The 22294-nt window shown below is 40.5% G+C and overlaps 1 protein-coding gene and 1 long non-coding RNA gene across 10 annotated transcripts in view; one reads left to right on the forward strand and one right to left on the reverse strand.

Annotated features, from left to right (window-relative positions):
- The window catches only part of LOC127435634 (uncharacterized), a 41430-nt gene that overhangs the window by 8110 nt on the left and 11026 nt on the right, over positions 1–22294 (reverse strand). For 5 of the 8 annotated variants that reach the window (XR_007896261.1, XR_007896266.1, XR_007896262.1 and 2 more), the window contains 11 exons: positions 16128–16173; positions 15891–16028; positions 12887–12958; positions 12666–12789; positions 11248–11322; positions 8579–9828; positions 8294–8406; positions 8153–8212; positions 7954–8058; positions 6257–6330; positions 5533–5682 (listed from right to left, as the gene is read on the reverse strand). This is a non-coding gene — a long non-coding RNA (uncharacterized LOC127435634). Of the gene's footprint in view, positions 1–5532; positions 5683–6256; positions 6331–7953; positions 8059–8152; positions 8213–8293; positions 8407–8578; positions 9829–11247; positions 11323–12665; positions 12790–12886; positions 12959–15856; positions 16029–16127; positions 16174–22294 lie in introns of all 8 variants that reach the window. The other 3 variants (XR_007896260.1, XR_007896263.1, XR_007896265.1) reach the window with 3 other exon arrangements.
- Positions 1–22294, forward strand: part of LOC127435628 (T-complex protein 11-like protein 1) — a 32573-nt gene that overhangs the window by 2763 nt on the left and 7516 nt on the right. The window contains exons 1-5 of one of the 2 annotated variants that reach the window (XM_051689226.1): positions 19534–19675; positions 20251–20410; positions 20515–20647; positions 21484–21604; positions 21864–22084. In XM_051689226.1, the coding sequence (XP_051545186.1) occupies positions 20254–20410; positions 20515–20647; positions 21484–21604; positions 21864–22084 (632 nt within the window). In that variant the 5' untranslated portion in view covers positions 19534–19675; positions 20251–20253. Of the gene's footprint in view, positions 1–19533; positions 19676–20250; positions 20411–20514; positions 20648–21483; positions 21605–21863; positions 22085–22294 lie in introns of those variants that run through there. The other variant, XM_051689225.1, reaches the window with a different exon arrangement.

Here is a 22294-nt window from a genome sequence, read left to right on the forward strand (position 1 = left end):
GTGATCCTCTGCTTGGAGACAGCATTTCCTTCCCGCTGTGCACCAAAGCAGACAAAGAGCTGCTCAGAGATTCTAAAGCTCTGCGTGCGATCCAAATAGATGCGTAAAGCACGCACCGGACACAGTGACGACAGAGCTGGGTCTGCCTCCTCCTGGGGCAGTGCTTGCAGGTTCACCACCTGGTCCCTAAAGGGGTGGTGGGAACCTTGGGCACATAGCCCGGTCAGGGTCTCAGGATCACGTGAGAGTAACCTGGACCGAACTCCAGGCACGTTTCGCTGACAGAGAACACTAGCAGGTCACCTACCCTCTTGATGGAAGTGAGCGCAGTCAGGAGGGCAGTCTTCAAGGAGAGTGCTTTAAGCTCGGCTGACTGCAAAGGCTCAAAGGGGGCTCTCTGTAGACCCTGAAGAACTACAGAGGTCCGATGAGGGAACGAGGTGCGGTCTGGAGGGATTCAGCCTCCTGACGCCTCTTAGGAACCTGATGATCAGGTCGTGCTTCCCTAAGGACTTACCGTCGACTGCGTGGTGGTGTGCTGCTATGGCAGCAACGTACACCTTCAAGGTGGAAGGGGACAGCCTCCCTTCCAACCTCTCTTGCAGGAAGGAAAGCACTGATCCGACTGTGCATCTCTGGGGTCTTCCCGACGGGAAGAACACCACTTAGCGAACAGACGCCACTTAAAGGCATACAGGCGCCTCGTAGAGGGGGCCCTAGCCTGAGTGATCGTGTCTACCACCGCAGGTGGGAGACAGTTTAGGTCTTCCGCATCCCGTCCAGGTCTGGTTGCGGGTGCCAGAGGGTGCCCCGTCCCTGAGAAAGAAGGACCTTCCTCAAGGGAATTCGCCACGGGGGAGCTGTCGCGAGGAGCATGAGGTCCGAGAATCACATCTGGGTGGGCCTGTAGGGTGCTACCAAGACGACCTGCTCCTCGTCCTCCCTGACCTTGCACAGGGTCTGTGCAAGCAGGCTCACTGAGGGAAACGCATATTTGCGCAGGCCAGGGGGCCAGCTGTGTGCCAGCACATCTATGCCGAGGGGAGCCTCGGTCAGGGCATACCAGAGCGGGCAGTAGGGAGGATCCTTGGGAGGCAAACAGGTGCACCTGTGCCTGTTGAATCGACTCCAAATCAGCTGGACCACCTGAGGGTAACCTGTTGTGAAAGCACGTCCGCAGTAGTGTTGAGGTTGCCCGGGATGTGAGTGGCTTGCAGAGACTTGAAGTGCTGCTGACTCCAGAGGAGGAGACGGCGGGCGAGTTGTGACATACAACGAGAGCGCAAACCACCTTGGCGGTTGACATATGCTACCGTTGTCGTGTTGTCTGTCTGAACTAACACGTGCTTGCCCTGGATCAACGGCCGAAACCTCTGCAGGGCGAGCAGAATTGCCAACAACTTGAGGCAGTTGATGTGCCAATGCAGTCGCGGACCCGTCCAGAGGCCAGCGGCTGCGTGCCTATTGCAAACAGCGCCCCAGCCCGTTTTGGAGGCATCTGTCATGACAACAACGTGCCTGGGGACCAGTTCTAGAGGAACACCTGCCCGTAGGAATGAGAGGTCGGTCCAAGGGCTGAAAAGACGGTGACAGACTGACGTAATGGCCACACGGTGTGTCCTGTGGCACCATGCCCGTCTCGGGACTCGAGTCTGGAGCCAGTGCTGAAGCGGCCTCATATGCATCAACCCGAGCGGGGTGGCCACTGCCGAGGATGCCATATGCCCCAGGAGCCTCTGAAAAAGTTTCCGTGGAACCGCTGTTCCCTGTTTGAATGCCTTCAAACAGGCCAACACTGACTGGGCATGCTCGTTCGTAAGGCGTGCCATCAAGGACACTGAGTCCAACTCCAAACCATCGAGGCATAGAAGTACACATCCTTCAGGTCTACCGCCGCGAACCAATCTTGATGCCGGACGCTCGCCAGAATGCGTTTTTGCATCAGCATCTTGAACGAGAGTCTGTGTAAAGCCTAGTTCAGAACTCACAAGTCCAAGATTGGCCTCAACCCACTGCCTTTTTTCGGTACAATGAAGTAGGGGCTGAAAAACCCCTTCTTCATCTCGGCTGGAGGGACAGGTTCTATCGCGCCCTTCCGTAGGAAGGTAGCGATCTCCGCGCAAGGTAGCAGCGTTTTCGTCTTTCACCAAGGTGAAGTGGACACCACTGAACTTGAGCGGATGCCCGGCGAAGTGAATCGCGCAGCCGAGTCGCGACAGATTGGAAAGCGCAAGCCATGCGTCCAAGTTCCGCTCAAGGGGGACCAAAGGGACAACGTCATCGGATGTACCGGCAGGTGGGACCTCGCGGCGGGGCGGAGCTCGAGGTGCCACACCACGTCATGGCTGTGCTGAGTCTAAGGACATCGAAGCACTTACCTGGCTCCTTGTGACCACCCCCGGAACAGCCTGGGATGGGGGAGGAAGAGGCCTGTCCTCATGACCCGTGGAGACTGTTACATCGGGGGCGGATTTGTGCCACAGCTGGGAGCTCAGGGACGGGAGACCGCCGCTGGAGCACCAAACCTTCCAAATAGAGTGGTGGACGGTGGTCGTGATGACGGCCGTACACACCGGATACGTGACCCAGGGAACAAGGAAACCGCTCTTGCTGAGCTCTTGAGTACTGCAGCCACTTGGGCATGCAGCACAATTAAATGCAAGAAGGTAACAAAAAGATGGAGATCTGGTTACCAGCTCCAGAGTAGCGGGTTTCGTTATCCCTGGGTCACCCATCTCAAGGGCGCTTTGAAGCCTTTCACGGGTTCTGGGCGGCCGCGAGACGGGTGGCGTCTGCTTCCTGCGGTGGGCTCCACGCCGGGGCCGGGCCGAAGGGGCGGGCTGCAGTGGAGCCGGTGCAGTCACCGCAGGGGGACGCCATTGGCGATGAGTAGACAGGGTGTGGGATCTTGAGCCGCGCCGGGGCAGGATATGCTGGCTAGCATCCATCTACTGTTCTACCATCGAAAACTGCTGGGCAAAGTCCTCGACGGTGTCGCCGAATAGGCCCGCCTGGGAAATGGGGGCAGCAAGGAATTGTGTCCTGTCGGCCTCACCCATCTCGACCAGGTTGAGCCAAAGGTGGCACTCCTGGACCACTAGTGTGGCCATCGTCCGCCCGAGAGACCACGCCGTGACCTCCGTTGCTCGGAGAGTGAGGTCGGTCGCTGAGCGCAGTTCCTGCATCAATCCCGGGGCAGAACTACCCTCGTGCAGTTCCTTTAGCGCCTTGGCGGACTTGCAGGAGAGCCATGGCGTGCAGGGCGGAGGTGGCTTGTCCAGCAGCACCGTAGGCCTTGGCTGTCAGAGACGACGTAAGCATTACGTGCCAGGTGGCGGTGCTCTGCGGGCATAGGTGCACCGCGAGCACCTTTATCCACTGGGGGATTGCCGAATAGCCCTTGGCCGCCCAACCATCGAGGGTAGTGAGGGCGGGGAAGCTGAAAAGATCAGGACCGGGCAGTAAAAAGTGCCTCCCGCGACCTTGTCAGCTCTTCATGCACTTCCGGGAAGAAAGGAATGGGGGCGGGGCGGGGCGTGGCTTTGAGCAGCGCTGCGAGCCCAGGAACCAATCACCGAGCCGCGAGGGTTCAGGGAAGAGCAGTGAGATCCACTCTAGCCGACGCTAGCGGCTGCCCGGGAAAGCATGTCGTCATCTCCGCGTCAGCCTGTGACTGGGCAATCGACCCCGAAGGGAGGAGCCCAGCTGAGGCTTCCGACTGGACGAGCCCGCTCTCCGATGCTGCGCTCAAGAGCTCATCACTTTCGCGGGCTCCGGATAAGAGGTTGAACTCGCCGTGAGACGAGCCGGCGGACTCACCCGGAAGCCCGATCGGGGCAGACGAGCGTGCTGGGGAATGGGAGGTCCGCGGGGGGATACCCGGCGGAGGCGGTCCCACTGGGGTCCCTAAATCGCCCCCAGTGCTAGCCGCGCTGGCCTCATACCCGTGGGTAAAAGGACTGAGGCGGGAGCCTCTGGGGATCCGGGGATCGTGACCGCAACGTTGTCATGGACATATTCTCGCAATGAGAACATGACCATCCACGAACGCTGTCTCCGCGTGAGCAGTGCCCAGACACGAAAGACAGTGATCGTGACCGTCAGAAGGTGAGAGATAACGAGCGCAACCAGGAATAACACATAATCGGAAAAGCATCTTTAAAAAGACGCGTCTTTAAAAAGACGTTCCGTGTGTGCGCTCTTTTAGAGAAATATATACTCTTTTAGAGGGGAAAAATGCTCTTTCAGAAAATATACACTCTAGTTTTTCTGCCGAAGTGCCCAGGGGCGTTCTCTGCAGTGCACCAGTGCAGAGGAGGGAGAAGCCGCTGAAATGCGCCGTCAGATCCAGCAGAGGTGAATGAACAGTAATATTCAGCTCAATGAGCATGACCGTTCAGCTCCGAAGAGAAAATCTGAATGAGTGGTTGTATACCAGCTCCTTTTATACCCGTATGTCCGGGGGAGTGGCATGCAAATACCACTCGCCAATTTTCATTGGCCTTTTATCAAAGACCAGAGGTGTCTCGGGCTCCCATGAGTGACCCCTAGTGTCACTACATCGACACCAACGTCGAGTGAGTGACAGATAGGGAACTTGGTCTTGGTTTGTGATCTGGGAATGTGCAGATACTTCTTCAGAAGAAAGAGCCACTTCACCCTGTTGAGCTTTCAATGTTTGTGTAGATGAAGAAAATGTACAATCATCATCTTTTTGATCATTATTTTCTGATATGGCCTCCACTGAGCCAAAGGCAGCTATTAAAGTGGTCTGAGAAGATAATTCCTGGGTGCCAGCAACTAGAAGTAACTATTTAGATTCCACCTCATTCACCCCATCATAAATGCCGGTTTCAGATGAGGCCTCCGCTTGGGAAACCCAGATTTGTGAAGGTGCACAGATCAATTCAGGTGGTGAGAGCTGATTTTTGGACTCATTAAGGCGTGAATCTAAAGGTGTTGTGGCACTTGGAAAAGCTCTATCAAGAGTGTTTTCCGGAATCTGGTGTACGGTTTTATGGCATGCGCTGGTGGTTTTGCAATCAGCCCCTCTGTTAAAGGTGTTTTGTCGCAAACTGTTGGATCTGAATTTGAGTTTTTGTCCTCTGAAAGTCTTTCTGGATTTGCCTGACTTTAATTTCATGAAAGACTGTGTAAAATTTCAGGTGTGGCAGTCAGGTCCTTGATTTCTTTAACTCTGTGTTCTGAGATGTAGCATATCCTTGGCTGTCTATGTGTTTATCTGATGTCTGGGATTCAGTCACTTCAGGGATACACAGACTCTGCTCAAGCGCTCTATCTTTCGGTTCCAAAGCCAAAGGGTCATCGTCTACCCCATAAACAGACCTGGTTTCAGGCCTTGATAGCTCGGTAAGACAGCTGTCTGTGTCACTTCGGGCTTGGTTTGAGGGGTATTCTTTATCAATTGTGTTGCAGACTGGCTCAGTTTCACCGACACCAGTTTTTGTTTTGGCACACAATTTTGACAGCTGGCTTGTCATGGAATTGACTCTTCGGGTCTTGAGATCTTACCAGACACATTTGAATCCAAAATATCTGGTCCTTCCAGTGGTGATTGTACAGGTACTACTCCATCTGCCTGCATTGGAATGTTAAGTTCCTTGTTTTCATCATAAGAACAGCCATCTTTTATGGCCCTCTGACACTCAGTAGTGCTTTCATCTGCAGGGAAATTAAATGTAGGCATCATTATGAGAGAAAAATGAGAAGTACAGGTAAGCTTTCTTGATAGTAACTCTGTCAAACCAGTAACCACCTCCCTGCACTTCACATCACTCTACATAAAAATATTAGATTTAGTGGCGCCAAGCTTGGCTGGGAAAGATAACTTTGCATTCCTTCTTACCTGGAATGGCTTTAACAGGGTGACTTGATGGTTCACATTTATTACGAGGACTAATTAGATGTTCCTAAAATTCTGTAGGCACATCTCTATGGAGACTGCCTAACTTAAGGTTAATTTCACTAACTGGAGTGCTTATTGAATTTCCTTTGTTTTGGCTTTTTTTTTATCTTTTAAGCCAACGTGTAACAAAATATTACAGTTAGATTATACAGTAAGTCAATGACACAATTCCACTTGACACAAATATTATCAAACCTCTTCAAAATGGTGATTTGCAAACAAACCAGCCAACAAATGTCCAAGTCTAGACCTATTTATCCATAGCTACAGTATGTATAATTTCCAAGCTACAACAATTACTGTTTCTGGAATGAAACGAAATCACCCCACCTCAGAGTTATGAATGTCTTTGGCTTTATGAGCTCTACCTGATCCGCCTCAATTGTCTCCTGTTGTAGCAGCATCTGTGCAAGACAAGCAAAGTTCACTTCTGATTGAACAAAAATCCTTTTTCATTTGAAAATTTAACACAAATAGTTTGATAATAATTTGGAAAAAAAAAGTGAAAGACAATTCTGACTCTTATAGTGATGAATATCTGAGATCTTTTTCCCAAGTGAGTTTAGAATTTTGGTACTCGTCTCTTAGATAAGCAAAGCTGTAATTTTTTTCTTTAGTCTCTCTTGGTTTAATTCATGTTCTGTTGTAATGACTTGCAATGAAATTAATCACCCAGAAAATTTTGAATGCAATAATAATTTTGTATTTAACCTAGACAAAGGATTCAATACAGGCTAATACAAATCAGTTGGCTTTTGTCATGTTAATAATGGTTTTAATCAGTGAATGACTAAGTTAATTAAATAGAAGTATGGGGGGAATAAAAGCCAGGGAGGATTATTAAGTCACACTTCTTGTGTTTTAAATGTGCAAAAGTGATAATCAGTTTATTTCATCAACTTTATGAGCAGCAGTTGACTGGTTTATTTCTGAATATGTATGCCTTGCTAAGATTATCACTTTAAGGAAGTTAAACAAAAGAAATATCTGGAAATAGTAAACAGATTTCTGTTTAATGTCATGAATACTCATGTTTAAATAATTTCATGTTGGACTACATTGTTCTAAAATGTGTTTATCCGCTGGACACTACGAATTGTATTTTAATTAGATCTGTCCAAAATAACACGATAACATATGCGATTAATTAAAAAAGTTTAACGCATTAATTTCTCTTCATTGTAATTAACATATTTACTGTTAATACAGCATGAACCAGCATAAAACTGGTTGAAAGGGCGGAACCTTTGCGATGTGTCCGCCTGGAGGCATTACACTGACGCACACACTACAAACACACACACAGCAGTGATTCAGTGTCAGTGATAAAGTGATGGGGAAAGGAGCTCTTAATGCTATTTATTGTACAAAACAAGCCTAGATGGTACTTGTGGCAGATATCAAGTATTTTTCAGCCTAAGTGAGGCGTATTTTAATTACCTCAGAAGCATGCCAAGTCTTAACTATCACCAAAACGCAGAATGAGACATTTTTGCTGCTGATTAATATTGTGGAGGATGAGAGTTTAAGAGATTTAATGCCCATTGCAATGAATATGCAACCTACGAGGGGACTAGTTCTTTCAATTAGTCAAACTACAACTTATACTTTGGGAAACGTTTAATATTTCTTGAATTGGTGCTATTTTAGTGCATTTCTATCTTTGTTCGTGGAAGGCTTTGTTTGGAAAATGTTAATAAAGCATTATAATGTTACATATGTTTTGTTTTCTTTCCTAAGAAGGAAATAAATACATTTTAACATTTTAAAAAGAAGTACGTTTAGAGTCAAATTTCAGCACTTTCCAATCTGCAATTAACTGCGAATAATTATGCGATTAATCGCGATTACAAATTTTAATCGACTGACAGCACTAATAATTGAGGTCTATGTGTCTAGCTGTATTCAACACTATAAAATGATAAATATTAAATTAAATTAAATTAATTTGATGTACTTTGCATCCTTTGCAAATTACTGAATAGATCTATAATTATGTTGTGTGTAATATTGCGGGAGTAGATGACCTGATATTCCGCTCTGAGTGTGCAGACCTCCTGCTCTGTTCAGCTAAGAGCTTCTGTTTGTGTCTGCAGCAAATGCTGAGTGTGGTGGAGGGATCTCAATACCTTCTGACACACACACACACACACACTAAATTGTGCACAAACAGGTAAAAGCAGTCAATACATGAAAATATAGGTAGACAACATCAAAGGGGCTTACCTGCTTCTCAGCCCTCTCTGTGGCAGTTTCGTTTCTCAGTTTCTTGTTAAGCTCTGTTTCCTAAAACAAAACAAAAACATATTACATTTATAGACATCCTAGTATCACCTTTTATTTTTAAAGATTGTAAAGAAATTCTACCACAAGAAGTCTCTGCTGCAGTAGCTGAAGCTGTTTTGTAAATGCTCCTCTCCAGGTTTGCAGACCGATGACATTTTGAACGTGACTAACTCTTTGTTAAGTCTCTCCAAATCCTAAACATGAAACAAAAAAGCAGCAATTTTTATTATAATCAAGTAACATACCGTAGCACTCAAACACTGACTTCAAACAAATCCAGCCTAAGCTGAATCAATGCAGTAGGTTTACAAACTGTAAACAGTAAAAGAATGATTCAGGTTTACTTCATTTTATTTATTTTTTTACCTCTTTTAAGGTTTTAATCGTAGATCCTTTTTTTCATTGATGGATGTGAGTTTTTTATTAATCCACATGGCCTCTTCAGTTTAAAAATACAAATAAATAAAAGGTATAATGGAGAAATATATTGAGAGTCAAAAGAGAATAAAAAAGCTTGGCATTGCTACATAGCAGCATTCTCTACATTCTCATATAACAATCATAAACAAAGGACAAATAATTAATGTTCACATAATAGCAAATCAATTCATACAGCACTGTCAGATGCAAACCAAGGGGGAGTTTTTAACATCAAATTTGTCCAGAGTGAATAAAGACAGATTATGCATACCAGACTAACTATCAGCCCAATGCTTTGCAGGTCCTTTAAATTAGCAGCAACTCTCTCTATCAGTGCTTTACATAAATAGCGTTTGAAGGCAAGAGATAATCATGTTTATACCACTGACTTTAATGGTTAAATACTAGTGTCTGCCTTTAATAGAAGTGTCAGTCTCATCCAAATCCAAAAGATCCAGACCTAATTTGTTAGGACCGTAATATCTGGTCTAAGTGAATACCAGAGAAGCGTTATTTATTGTGGCAGTGTTTATGAGTTCTATAGAAGGAATAGTGGCCATACTATTTTGCTATAGTTTCTCATGGGCCTGCTTGACCATGGCACATTGTCGTGAGATGGTGCCGAAACGCCTCTCTGGCTGTCTTTCATTTGTGTCTGCAGCTACAACTTTTGCTCCTGAAAAGTTTAAAAAATGCACACTGTCCTCCCTTCTAAGAGGAATATCCCCATTCAAGTGCAACAACTGTAATAACAGTTCTTCTTCTCTGCAAGGGTAATCTATGAATATATACTGCATCATCTCTCTGAGAGTTTAAAGACCTTTGTTTAACATTTCAGCCGAATGTTCTTTTCTTCTAGATAAGGAGTCAACTTCCAAACATGCCTGAGGGCCTTTTATGTGAACCGCAGCCCCGTTACTGTTTGATTATCTGTATCAAACTGATTCGCCTCTCCACCATTGAAAGGTTAAACAGAGCGAGGCTCTGATATAAAATATTTTAATAGTGGTATTTTCACAGTGGCGCTGGTGGTTCACGTGTCACACCCTCCATATCCGTTACTCCTGATGATCCGCTGTCCCTCTCAGTTCCTCCTCTTTACTTCTTCCCACTCCCACTCGCCTCTGTCAACAATTTATATAATTGGAAATCCTTACCAACTCGCTTAATTTCTTCTCCAAACTGTACCTGATAAACTGTAAGACAGTAGTAAAAGAAATGAAAGTGGTTTTAGTGGTTTTCTTTCCGCTCCACGAGAGCACTGAATGACCATTCCAAGAGTTACAAAGTAGAGTAGGGTGAATACAGGTAAAGTTGGACACTTTTTTGATCAATTGTCATTGCTGTTGTTTTAAAATACATGTATAGTGTTTTAAAATTTTATAAAATAGTACCATGATACGAAAATCTCTACTGCATTTTACAGAGGAAAAAGAAAGGAAAATATTCCTACTACCTGTATTCACCCTAAATAGATTCAGGACGCTTGCTATAGATGTTCAAATTTAAGATCCGTAAGCATTCCTTAAAATGTGTGGTGGTAACATTTGAAATACACTTACTGAGTACTTTATTAGAAACACCTGTACACCTACTTATTCATGCAATTATCTAATCAGCCAATCGTGAGGCAGCAGTGCAACGTATAAAAGCATGCAGATATGGGTCAGGAGCTTCAGTTAATGTTCACATCAACCATCACAATGGGGGAAAATTTGTGTTTCAACCGTGGTATGATTGTTGGTGCCAGACGGGCTGGTTTGAGTATTTCTGTAACTGCTGATAGGATTTTCACACACAACAGTCTCTAGAATATACTCTGAATGGTGCCAAAAACAAAAAAACATCCAGTGAGCGGCAGTTCTGCGGATGGAAATGCCTTGTTTATGAGAGGGGTCAACGGAGAATGACCAGACTTGTTCGAGCTGAAAGAAAGGCTAAGGTAACTCAGATAACCACTCTGTACAATTGTAATGAGCAGAATAGCATCTCAGAATGCACAACATATTGAACCTTGAGGTGGATGGGCTACAACAGCAGAAGACCACATCAGGAACTTTATTAGGACCATAGTGTTCCGAATAAAGTGCTCAGTGACTGTACATTTAATGTGTATAGTCATACATATTAATAAGAATGAAAACAAAAGGAACATAAATCTTCCTACTATGTTATTAAAAATACTACTATTATTATAATATAACTTTTATTGCTTTTTACTTTTTACTATTTGTATTACTTTCATATTTTCCGTAATTTTGAGATGTAATTCAAATGCTATGACAAGTGGTGCAGTGTTCAAGGAAACCACAATAATGGCTGCTTTTTAATATATAAAACAAAACGCTCAGATTACTATTACCAAATAAAAGGGTAACAAGGGCCTTTGTTGGCCAATTGTACGGTTAAACCGAGGGTGTGATTAACCGTAGAAGAAAGCATACATCATTTCTCTGACAACAGCAAATAGACCTACACAGATCCCCACACAAAAGGTCACCTATGAGATAGATTTCCCCACTGATCAACGTATACGTCCCAAAAGAGATGTAAACAGCAAGAGAGGAGGTATATTTTCTTATTACATTGATGTTTGTATGTACGTTCGTACATACCTGCAGTAGTTTTAATTCTTCCTTGAGGCTGGTGATCTCTTTGTCTTTCAGTTCAGCAGCCAACTGGTTTTTCCCCTTTAAAAAGGTAATTTACTGCATATGTAATGCCACTGATGCTTAAATGCATTATCAATATTAAAATATTTTGGAATAAGATAACAATTCAGAATAGAAAACTCTTAGAAACATCATATTTTGTAAAAGACAAACAAATGATACATGCATTAACCTTGTGCGACCCTGCGTACACAAGCATAGACATTGTATTTTGGCTTCGCTATACGCAACGTATAATTAAAATTCATTTAAACTGACTGATCTCAGTTCAGGAGACTCTGTGCTGTCAGTAAAGGGTAAAACTTTTGACGTCATGTGACAAAACAACATGGCACCGATCACAGCGGAGATTATCTTTGGGAGAAACGCTAACAAAATTCATCTGGTAAGAAACCTAATTACGTTTTTACATTGAAACCTGTTTGAGTAAAAGATTACAGTCTCTAGTTTCATCCGATATGCCATTTTTTAAATTTGAGTAAGTTATCGTGAAACGCCACACTGCTAAACACAATGTACACTAATATGCATTTTTTCCTTAGAAATCCTATATTTACTGTGCATTATCACATTGAGAATCAATGGGTTCATCCAAAAGCTGGAAAATGTTGCTTTCAGAGGGTTTATATGGATTAAGGATTAAAATAAGGTGCATTTCGAACTGTTCTGAGACCAGTGCAGACAGACAGCATATTGGACTTTAAGTCATTCACTAAATAGGGAGCAAGGGAGCATCCTATAGCTCTCTATGCAGATAAGTGCATACAGTTCGATCAAAAGTTCATTTTCAGGCTGCAGATGATGTTTGGACAACTCAACATATTTGACAGATATGGGACAATGGTAATCAGTACATATATTCAGAATTTATAAAGTATAATTTTATTTTATCATGGTTGGCAGTGATTGAATGATGCTGGCCATTACTTTAAATTAGAATTAATTATGTTAATTTATGATGTAACATCTCAAAAACATGAATAACCAACACTACTGGAAACATAATAAACAATTTGATTAAAAACAATATAATAATCTGACTTTCTATAGCTTGGTATTATATTACTTAGTCTGTCCACATATGTTGCCATCAATTTTTAGGAAAACTATTTGCTCTAGAAATTTTGAATGTTTATTAGGTGCTTCTAGTTAAAAAACAAAAAGGGAAATGGAAAATGCACACAGCAGTCACGCTCGGATCTCAGGAGGTTAATATAAATAAATAATAGATTAATACAGTAGATACATATAAAGTTGGCAACATTTTCTCCCTCAATTCTAATGATTTGAGCCTGAAACTTCAAATTAGGAAAAATAAGTATTATATTTATTCGAAAATAAAGCAAAACTATCAAACTTACCGTCTGGTGTAGAAATATATTTAGCGAATACTGGTCGAGTGTGATGTCACACCTGTTTCTTTGCAGCAGTGAGTGACTCTGAACTCTTGTTCGACATTCTAAAAATCTGATTTTGTAAGGACTCCTGAAATATAAAAGCATAAACATATTAACATACATTTGGTTCTGACCTAAAATGGTTTAGTTTTGAAAATGATCTAAGTATTCTTGGCAACACATACCTTTTGCCATTCCAACTCTTGCTTCTCCAGGACAAGTTTACAAATCTGCTCCTCATATCGAGTTTCAGCATCCTGTATCCAGTCATATAAAGTAACAGAGGCATACAATTTATTCTCACAACACAGACTGTTTTCACCCATAATCAATAAATGCATAGGAACAGATTTACATTTTGATTTCTATCTTTGTGGATATATTAGAAAGGAGAGTAGATTTTAGCATAAAGTCAACACTGTCCTAGAACACCAGGTTTAAGTCTATGGTTTTCTTCATAGTGGATTTTTATGTGCATGTAGGGGTTTATTTACACTTTCCTAATAAAGTGTGCTACTTGCAAAGCACTCTGGGAAGTGCACACTAGATAAAACTGCTAACATTTCGTAGAGGTACAATAAATTGAATTAACGGGTTTTGCTGGTTAAAAAAAAAAGAGCACTAAAATTGATGGGCCATATGTAAATCTGTTAGGAAAGAGACTGATCACATTTGTTAGAAGATGTATTAAATCCAATAAGACAAAGAGGAAGTTAAAAATGTGTTGACACATACAAAAACTACACATATTATACTGTACAAAGTATCACTCCAGAGTAGTGTCATACATCAGTACAATGCACTTTGAGCAGTTGGATGTTCAAATTTCCTGTATCTGGCAAACGACTGACAACATCCCAAGCAAATATAGTCATTTTAATGGAACACACTTTGCACTCTCTTAAAAGAACATAAGAAGTGACAGCATTCAGCTGAGCATGATTGGCTGGCAGGAAATCCTCCATCTTAACCCCGGCCCTATAAACCAGAGAACTACAAAGTGTTGGTTTAATGGCATGCCCGAGGATCACATTGATTTAATGTCTTTGTTCCTAACCAACATGATAATAACAGTAAAACATGAGAGATACAATTGTTTATTTTTGCTGTTGCAACCTTTAAACATGTCTAGTGTCAGGTTTTAAATGCTTGACTTGAGGGTACCAGTCGTGCAAGCAAATATGTGAGTTTGTCAGGTCCTGCTTGCATGACCCCATGCTAATGTAAGTGTAACTTCTGCTGGCGTATGTCCAGATGGCCTCAAAGTGCTGCTTGCTTTTCCTTCTTCTGAACACTCATGACACTCCTCCCACAAAATTACATTCCTCAGTTCCACATGAGTGGGCCAAATAGAGCTGTGATGCCATTTGGACACTAAAAGACTAACATAATTCCTAATATATTGAAATGTCTTTGAGATGCCTTTTAGGGGGCTGCTATTTGTCTGAGATTTTTCAAGCTTAATAAAGATGTATAGAAGTCTTTAGTTAAAGGGATATTTCCCCTCAAAAAACTAAAATTCTGTCATAATGTACTCACTTTCATGTTGTTCCAAACATGTATGACTTTACTTTCTTTAGTGGACAGAAAAGTATATGTAAGGCAAAATGTTAGCCTCAGTCACCATTCACTTTCATTGCATCTTTTTTCATAGAATGAAAGTGAATGGGGACTGAGGCTAACATTCTGGGATAATTCACCCAAAAATGAAAATTCTCTCATCATTTATTCACCTTCATACCATCCCAGATGTGTATGACTTTTCTATTCTACAGAACACAAAGATTTTTTTAGAAGAATGTTTCAGCTCTGTTGGTCCATACAATGCAAGCGAATGGTGACTAAAACATTGAAGCTCCAAAAATCACATAAAGGCCACATAAAAGTAATCCATACGACTCCAGTGGATTTATCCATATCTTCAGAAGCAATATGATAAGTGTGGGTGAGAAACAGATCAACAAGTCCTTTTTTACCATAAAACTCCACTTTCACTTTCAAAATGTGTAAGAATGTGAAAGTGAAAGTGGAGATTTATAGTAAAAAGGACTGAAATATTGATCTGTTTCTCACCCACACCTATCATATCCCTTCTGAAGATATGGATAAATCCACTGGACTTGTATGGATTACTTTTATGTGGCCTTTATGTGGTTTTTGGATCTTTAAAAGTCTGGTCACCATTCACTTGCATTGTATGGACCAACAGACCTGAGATATTCTTCTAAAAAATGTCCTTTGTGTTCAGCTGAAGAAGAAAAAGTCATACATATCTGGGATGGCATGAGGGTGAGTAAATTATGAGAAATTTTTTTTGGTGAACTATCCCTTTAAGGAGCCTGATCTGAGACTAACCCTTACAAATTACTTTTGTTGGTATAACCCAGTATAGACAGGTATATATTTAATAATATTTTTGACTTGAATAAAACAATTTAGATGTTGCCACAAGAAGTGCATTTAATAGGAATGCATGACACTGTATGGCATATCAGTTTTCATTATTTAATTGTTTAATTTAATCTCATCATTTCCGCCCATTCAAGTTAGATGTTAGTTAGATGCCTAAATTCATTTGTAGCAAATAAAACTATTGATTTTAGTGTTCAGTTTGAATCTTTTATATATTTACTTATTTATTATTATTATTTTGATAAAAAAAAGTACATATTTATAATATCAGCCTTTTATCCATTATTGGCCATAATGAAAAATATTATTGGCCAGGATTTTAATATCGGTGCATCCCTTTTTACCTGACAAAACCATTTTTTTATAGTTAATCAATGTTTGCTTGTATCCTTGTTAGAAATAAGGGACACTTAAACTGGTCAAATATCTTCTAAATTTAAATATGAATAGTTTTGGAAACCCTGACCAAAACCAAAAAAAGACAGAGTGGGATTGGGAGGGGGGATAGAGGGAGGGTCTCACTGAGGTTTTGTTATTATTATTGTCTTTATCTCATTCAGTCAGGTAATCAATTAAAAGAACAGTATTTAATTGCTGAGCCTGGCAGGGTACTAATGGTAATGAAACAACAAACACCTTAAACAAAACAACACTGTAATAAACACCAGTGTTGACAACCTCATGTTTCCAACTTTGTTTTCTCTGCCAAAAGTGCCACTATTCTGAGTTTTACAGGCTAGTACCTTTACATAACTGTGGCAAATGTAGACGCAATACCCTGTGAATATGTAACTCCTCAACCGCCTCCAGAAGACTTGTTTTAAATTCCAGGACTTGCAATGAGATAGTACGGCCGTCATTCTCCAGAGCAATGTTTGGGGTCTTTGGTTGACCAAGAGCACCTTTATTTTCCATCTACAGACAAAAAAGCAGGAGTGTGTGTAAATCTTTGTAGGGTTTTATTTGTGTATAATTTAAAGCACATCAATTCTACTATGGAATATTTCTACCCACCAAAGAGAAAAGGTCTGTTCCAGTGTCCTTGTCCAGCTCCATTGAACTTGGAATAAAAAAATATTATATCAAGTCATGTACAGACATTACAGGACCATCAAAATTGTTTATTTTTTTATAATTATATTTAATACATAATTATTCTGGAAAGTACTGTTTTTCTTTATCCCAAATGCCATGTCAATCAACATATAAATTACAAAATATGGGGTATTAATATAGAATTAATTTGATGCACAGTCACAGCTGTGCATATATTTTATAATGCAATGGTTACGCATGTGAATCATCCTTTATAATACTGCATGTAACCCAGACAACTGCTACTACATAAATTTTACCTCATAAGAATACATTATATAAACAACTACTGTTGACATCAACACCCTGACTGTAAACAAAGTTCAGGTCGTTGCATCAGAAGCATTTTAAATCCCATCTCGGACCAATCAAGTTGAAAATGCCACCATGCTAAGAGTCTAGGCTAATAGGGGTCAGGGCCATAACACTGAATGGACAGATGGCACTGTCATTCAGATGGAATTATATAAGTTATTTAATTTGACCTGTGCTCGGTCCCCTGTATTCCCATCATGACTGACTTGGAAAGTGGGAGGTCTTCACACTGCCTGGTGTTTTAATAGAAGAAAGGCTTTCGTCCATTTAGTCTGTACTGATATATCAATCATGTGCAGGAATTAAATGATCCTGTTAGAATTTGCTACTATCACAAATGACCTGGGGGGCCAATGTCTTTATTTGCTTCCTCCACTGATTCACCTCAGCAGATATTAAACAACTTTATAAGCCATGAAAGGCTAAATTAAAAGGACATCATCCATAAAATGGGATAATTCCCTGTCTACAGTATGATGTCCATATTACTGTCTGGAAACTGACTCACATAACTGTCAATCTGTAAATGAGAATGGCAATGGTCAGGACTTTTGTTGGAAACGGCATAACCTACAGAGATCAGATTAAACCTATGACATGTACTGATCAAACAATAGTTTTGCCAAGAGAAGAGAAATCTGGACTTTTTCTTGATTAGAAAAGACCTTTAACACCAGGAAAATCCTACACTCCCTTACAAAAAAGTGCCATAGTTTCTGTCAGAATACCATAGTTACTAAAGTTGTTGTTACTACAGTCAGTGGCGCCTGCAGCTGTACGGCCGTACGCACTGTGTGTACCATGAGCGCTCCGACTGACCTGAGAAATATTTACTCTCAGAATATTTCACCAATCATGAAATGTGTCCCGTATTTCTGTTGGCAATGCAATGCCCAATTTGCGAATGAATAATTATTTTGAGTCGGTTCTTTTCAATGAACTGGCCAAACGGGCTTGCAAAACTGTCTGAATCGATTCGTGAATCAGTACAATTCATTCAGAGCACTCTCTCACTGAATCATTTGGAGCGGTTTCTCACACAGTAAAACAGTATCGGGATATTTACGAATACAGAGAACAAACAGCACTGGATACAGTGGAAATTTCCCAACAATCAACTAAAACAAAAGGCTGTCTTTTTGAGAGGTCACTTTTAGAAACTTCAGCTAGTGCCTTGTCATGTGAACAAGGGTCTGTTCAAACCGAATGTATTTTTGAGTCCGCTCGTGCTGTTTTTCAATAGTTTTCCATGTAAACATTTGCTAAATGGATGTCTTTTGAAAATTGCGTCACGTTTCACTGTGTTTTTAGCATCTCTTACGGGAGCACTGCATTTTTAGATGCCGTTTCAAGTTAAAAAAAAACTTCAACTGATAAAAACACATCTCGAGACACCTGCATTCTGCTCTACTCGTTGTTGTGTGTTTTGCTTTTTTTGGAGCGAGAATGCATTTGTTCTGAATAGTTATTGGAAGAAATGCTTTTAGCCAATAGTTCCATGAACGGTACTCATACTCGAGAGAAAAACGCTTCTCTCAAAGTCACCAGAATTGAATGCTTTGGTGTTGTTTTTGCAACAACAACAAAATCTCACGGGGGAGCATGCCCCCAGACCCCCCTAGATATAAGGTTGTATTGGGCAGATTTCTGTGCATCCCCTCAGATGAAATCCAGCAGGCGCCCATGACTACAGTAAACTAGTAACAATGAATGAATTAAATTAAATTAAAAATAAAATGACAAGAACAGTGAACTGTGGAAATTCAGTATGTTGCCACCACCACTGTCATAAAAACATTAACCAAAATGGAAAATCCTGAAAGCTTCTTACACTATTTGAAGGAGTTCTGACTTTAATTGTCAACATGGTAATGTTGTAGTATTTTGGCCATTTCTTGCCGTCATAAAAGCTATTCTGTGTAATTAAGTAATAATATAGCCTACTTTTCTATTTTATTTTCTATTTAAAAATATCTATTTCAGCTCTGTCTGTTAGTTGGCTAAGTACAATCTACTGTAAACATCGTTGGTTGAACACTTATCAGTTCTACTGCTAAGATTTCAGAAGTGCTGAAAATGCAAGTTAAACAAGTTTTGTGGTAATTTAATAAACTAATGTTTAGGGTCAGTTTGATAAATTAATACTTTAAGCAGAGCTCGGTACCTCAGTTTTAGCCGCTCTGACAAGATTTGACGGTTGAGGTTCAGTCAAGGATAGTAGTGCTTATCTCTTACCACAGATAAACAAACATTATAAAACACGTCTAAGTATCAAATGCGATCTATAACTCTTTTAATTGATTTAATTTGTTTTACTCAACCCCACCAGTCTACTCCACTCATACGGAGGGAGACAGAAACATTAGCTTTACTGCCACCTAGTGTGGATGGCAAGTAAGACACGTGAATCAGTTCACCTTTTCTAATTTTCTAAAATAAATAAATAAATAAACGTCCCGTTTTGGTCACATAAGTTAACAAGTTTAAATATCACACGGCATTAAAAAAAAAAAAAAAAAATAATAATAATAATAATAATAATAATAATAATAATAATAATAAATAAATAAATAAAAAATACACGGATTTGTCTAATGTGTTTGTTGGACTTTCACATTTAAAAAGACAAGCAAGATTTTTGTGTGCTTTCTATAATGTATAAACATCCTAATTAGAATTGCTTGCCAGCGAATGAAATACACACAAGTTTGTCGCTATTTGGGAAATGAGGAAGTCAAATTTGAAAAATGTAATCAAATAATTAGTTTAATTTATTTGTATTTTATATATAGCTTTAGATATTTTTTATACATTTTAGAATTGAATCATGAAGTCTATTTATCCTCCCTGTAACACATGCAGCATATCCGCAAGAGGGCGTCCGAAGTACCGCTGGAATTTGTATTTCATGGGAATTGTAGTTTTATTTGTTCCCGTCACTTCTTTGGTCCCATTCAAAATGCCACCTCAAAAGACTACAATAAAACGCTCTGTTTCGTACTTCCGTAAATAAATACACGCATCAGGTTGTGAGGATTCATCTAGAACATACGCCACCGCTCTGGCTGCTTTTTAAAAAAAATCATATTTGGCTATTTGCAACTGCATAAAAGTAAAGTTAAGAAGAACGCACAGTGAATTAAGTAAATCAGGTAAAAGGTTAATACAATATTTTGTTGTTATTGTTTCTGGCGAATGAAAGACCGGATATAACAGTGCAGACAGATGCGACAGAGCATCATCAGGGTCCGGTTTGAAGAATCCCTTTAAATTAAGAAAACCCTTAGTTATCATTGTAATGTTATTGTTACTAGGAGTATCTATTCTTAGATTACGGGTTTTCTTAAAACCGCGCCCAGGCTTTTAGGGCCCTTATGGACGCTGAGATTTTTGTATTGACATCAGTCTGTCTCTTAATGTGATAGCAAAGTAAACTAAATCAAAACAGATACGTTAGCAAGTTTTGGGAAAAAAATATTTTAATGTGACTACTAGAGAGATGTGGTTACTGGAAAGCTATTGTTTATTGCCTTGAATAGCCACTCTAGTATTTTCCTCCTGTTTTGTAAGACAAAACAACGTTACACAGCCAGTTTTCACTCTATTGCCAGAAAGAGACATTTGAGTGGAGGGCCAACTGTACATTTAGACAAAGCAGCTTATGCTGTAGTCTGTGTAAAGATCAGTTTGATTTCTCAGCTTGACATAATTTCTTTCTTTTGTGCAGAGGATGCCCAAGGAATCAAATGAGTCCTCCAAAGAGGAGCAGATCAAGATTGACAAAGATGGGATGGAGGTAGCTGGAGACTTGACAGAACAATCAGAAGAGATGATCGGGAAGAGAATCAGGAGACATACTCCCAGCCCTCACAGACTCACCCCACAGTGTAAGAACAGAGAAATTCCATTAACTTTTAAAATAATATTTGGCAAACTGTTACTCATTGTAAATGTGTTTACAAATGTTAATTTTGCTTTCAAAAACTTTTAGCCAGTCCACCCAGGTTTGTCTCAGTAGAGGAACTTATGGAGACTGCCAAAGGAGTAACTAATATGGCACTGGCCCATGAGATAGTGATGAACAGTGCTTTTCAAGTGAAAGCTTATGAGCCAAAAGAGGGAAGGTAATAAACATTATCATGAACACTATATCTATTTAATATCTAAAGTATTATGATGATGATGACGACGACGACGATGATAGTGACAGCCAATGGCACTGCACAGAGCTATGGACCCTTTTCACATATCCGGGTTGGAGAGTGGAAGTAGACGCATAGCAGTGTAAACTTGAATGGTGGTGAATGGGTGATCACAGCAAATGTAATTTTTGCTTACCCGTTTGCTCCAACAGCAAAAGAAAAAATCAACGATTACGCTTTCACAGCTTTGCAAAAGAAGATAAAACTATACATCACTGGGTAACAGCAGTAAGAAGAAAGAAATAGACCAAATTTTCTGTCACTCCCTCATCAGCTGTGTTAGAAGCCTATTTGCAGCGATGGTAACTGATTTTTAAAAAATCTATTCCAGGTAATATAATACAAAGTACAATGTTAAATGTTCATTTACACAAAATATTTTTTAAATTGGAAATAAAAAAAAGTTTGCTACATTTATGTTGTTAAAGGCGGAAACGCATCATAACAGGTCTGTGAAAAGGGTCTATTGTTCTCAATGGGGAGATGATAGTGTATTATATTAAAACTTTCAAGTCTGCATGTTGTCAAGTCTAAAATGTTGTAAAAAGTGGCCGCATACATTAGTTGCCTTTTGGAACCTGTCCATAAGTTTTAACACAAAACACAAATCTTTATTGCTCTTGTTTTTTTGTATAAGAAAATCTGCTTAAACTGATTGAATTTAGCAATGCTTTATAATTACATACTGTATAATTTAAGTGTTTTGATTCAATTTGAAAATGTTTTTAATATTGAACAAATCTTTCCTGTATACTCAGTTTGGAGAAACGGGTCAAGGAAATTATGCATAAAGCATTCTGGGATTGTCTTGAGTCACAGCTGACTGGGGATCCACCATCGTACACCCATGCTGTCATACTAGTTGGGGATATTAAAGAAGTAAGGAAAGCAGCCAAATTAATTATTTTATAATGGTAACTTTTTAAATATTTTTTAATGGACTGTCCTGCCCGTTCCTTCTGTAATCTCTTAACAAGTTTGTAACAAGAGTCATTGCCAGTTTTTTTTTTTTTTTTTTTTTTCACACAAAGTAAGCAAAAGAGAAGTTTTTGAAGGTGTTCAGTGACTTATTATTTCCTTTTCCCCCTATTGTACTAATGTTGACGGCTTTGTCCCAAACCTCTCCCCTCTACACCAGACCCTGCTGTCTTTTCTGTTGCCAGGACAGAGCCGACTGAGAGGGCAAATTGAAGAGGCCCTGGACCTCTCATTGATCAAGCAGGAGGCTGAAAACGGGGCCTTGGATATCAGTAAAGTGGCTCAGTTCATCATTGACATGATGGGCACTGTTTGCGCACCCTGCCGGGACGAGGACGTCAAGCAACTTCGTGAAATCACTGACATCGTACCCCTTTTTAAGTAAGTCACTTACAGTCAGGGTGTGAAATTAGCGTTTTGCGCAGTAGCAGGTAATTTTGCTTATCTACCAAGCCAATTTGGTGGGCAGTATGGCCTGTAAGACATATTGGATTAACATATGACAAGTAAGGAGACCTTGAGACAAAACAAATCAGAATGGCTGGTAAAATTGGGCATTCACTAGCCACCATGGCTGGTGCGCAAATATCT

Source organism: Myxocyprinus asiaticus, chromosome 46, assembly GCF_019703515.2.
Source record: "Myxocyprinus asiaticus isolate MX2 ecotype Aquarium Trade chromosome 46, UBuf_Myxa_2, whole genome shotgun sequence".
NCBI lineage: Eukaryota > Metazoa > Chordata > Actinopteri > Cypriniformes > Catostomidae > Myxocyprinus > Myxocyprinus asiaticus.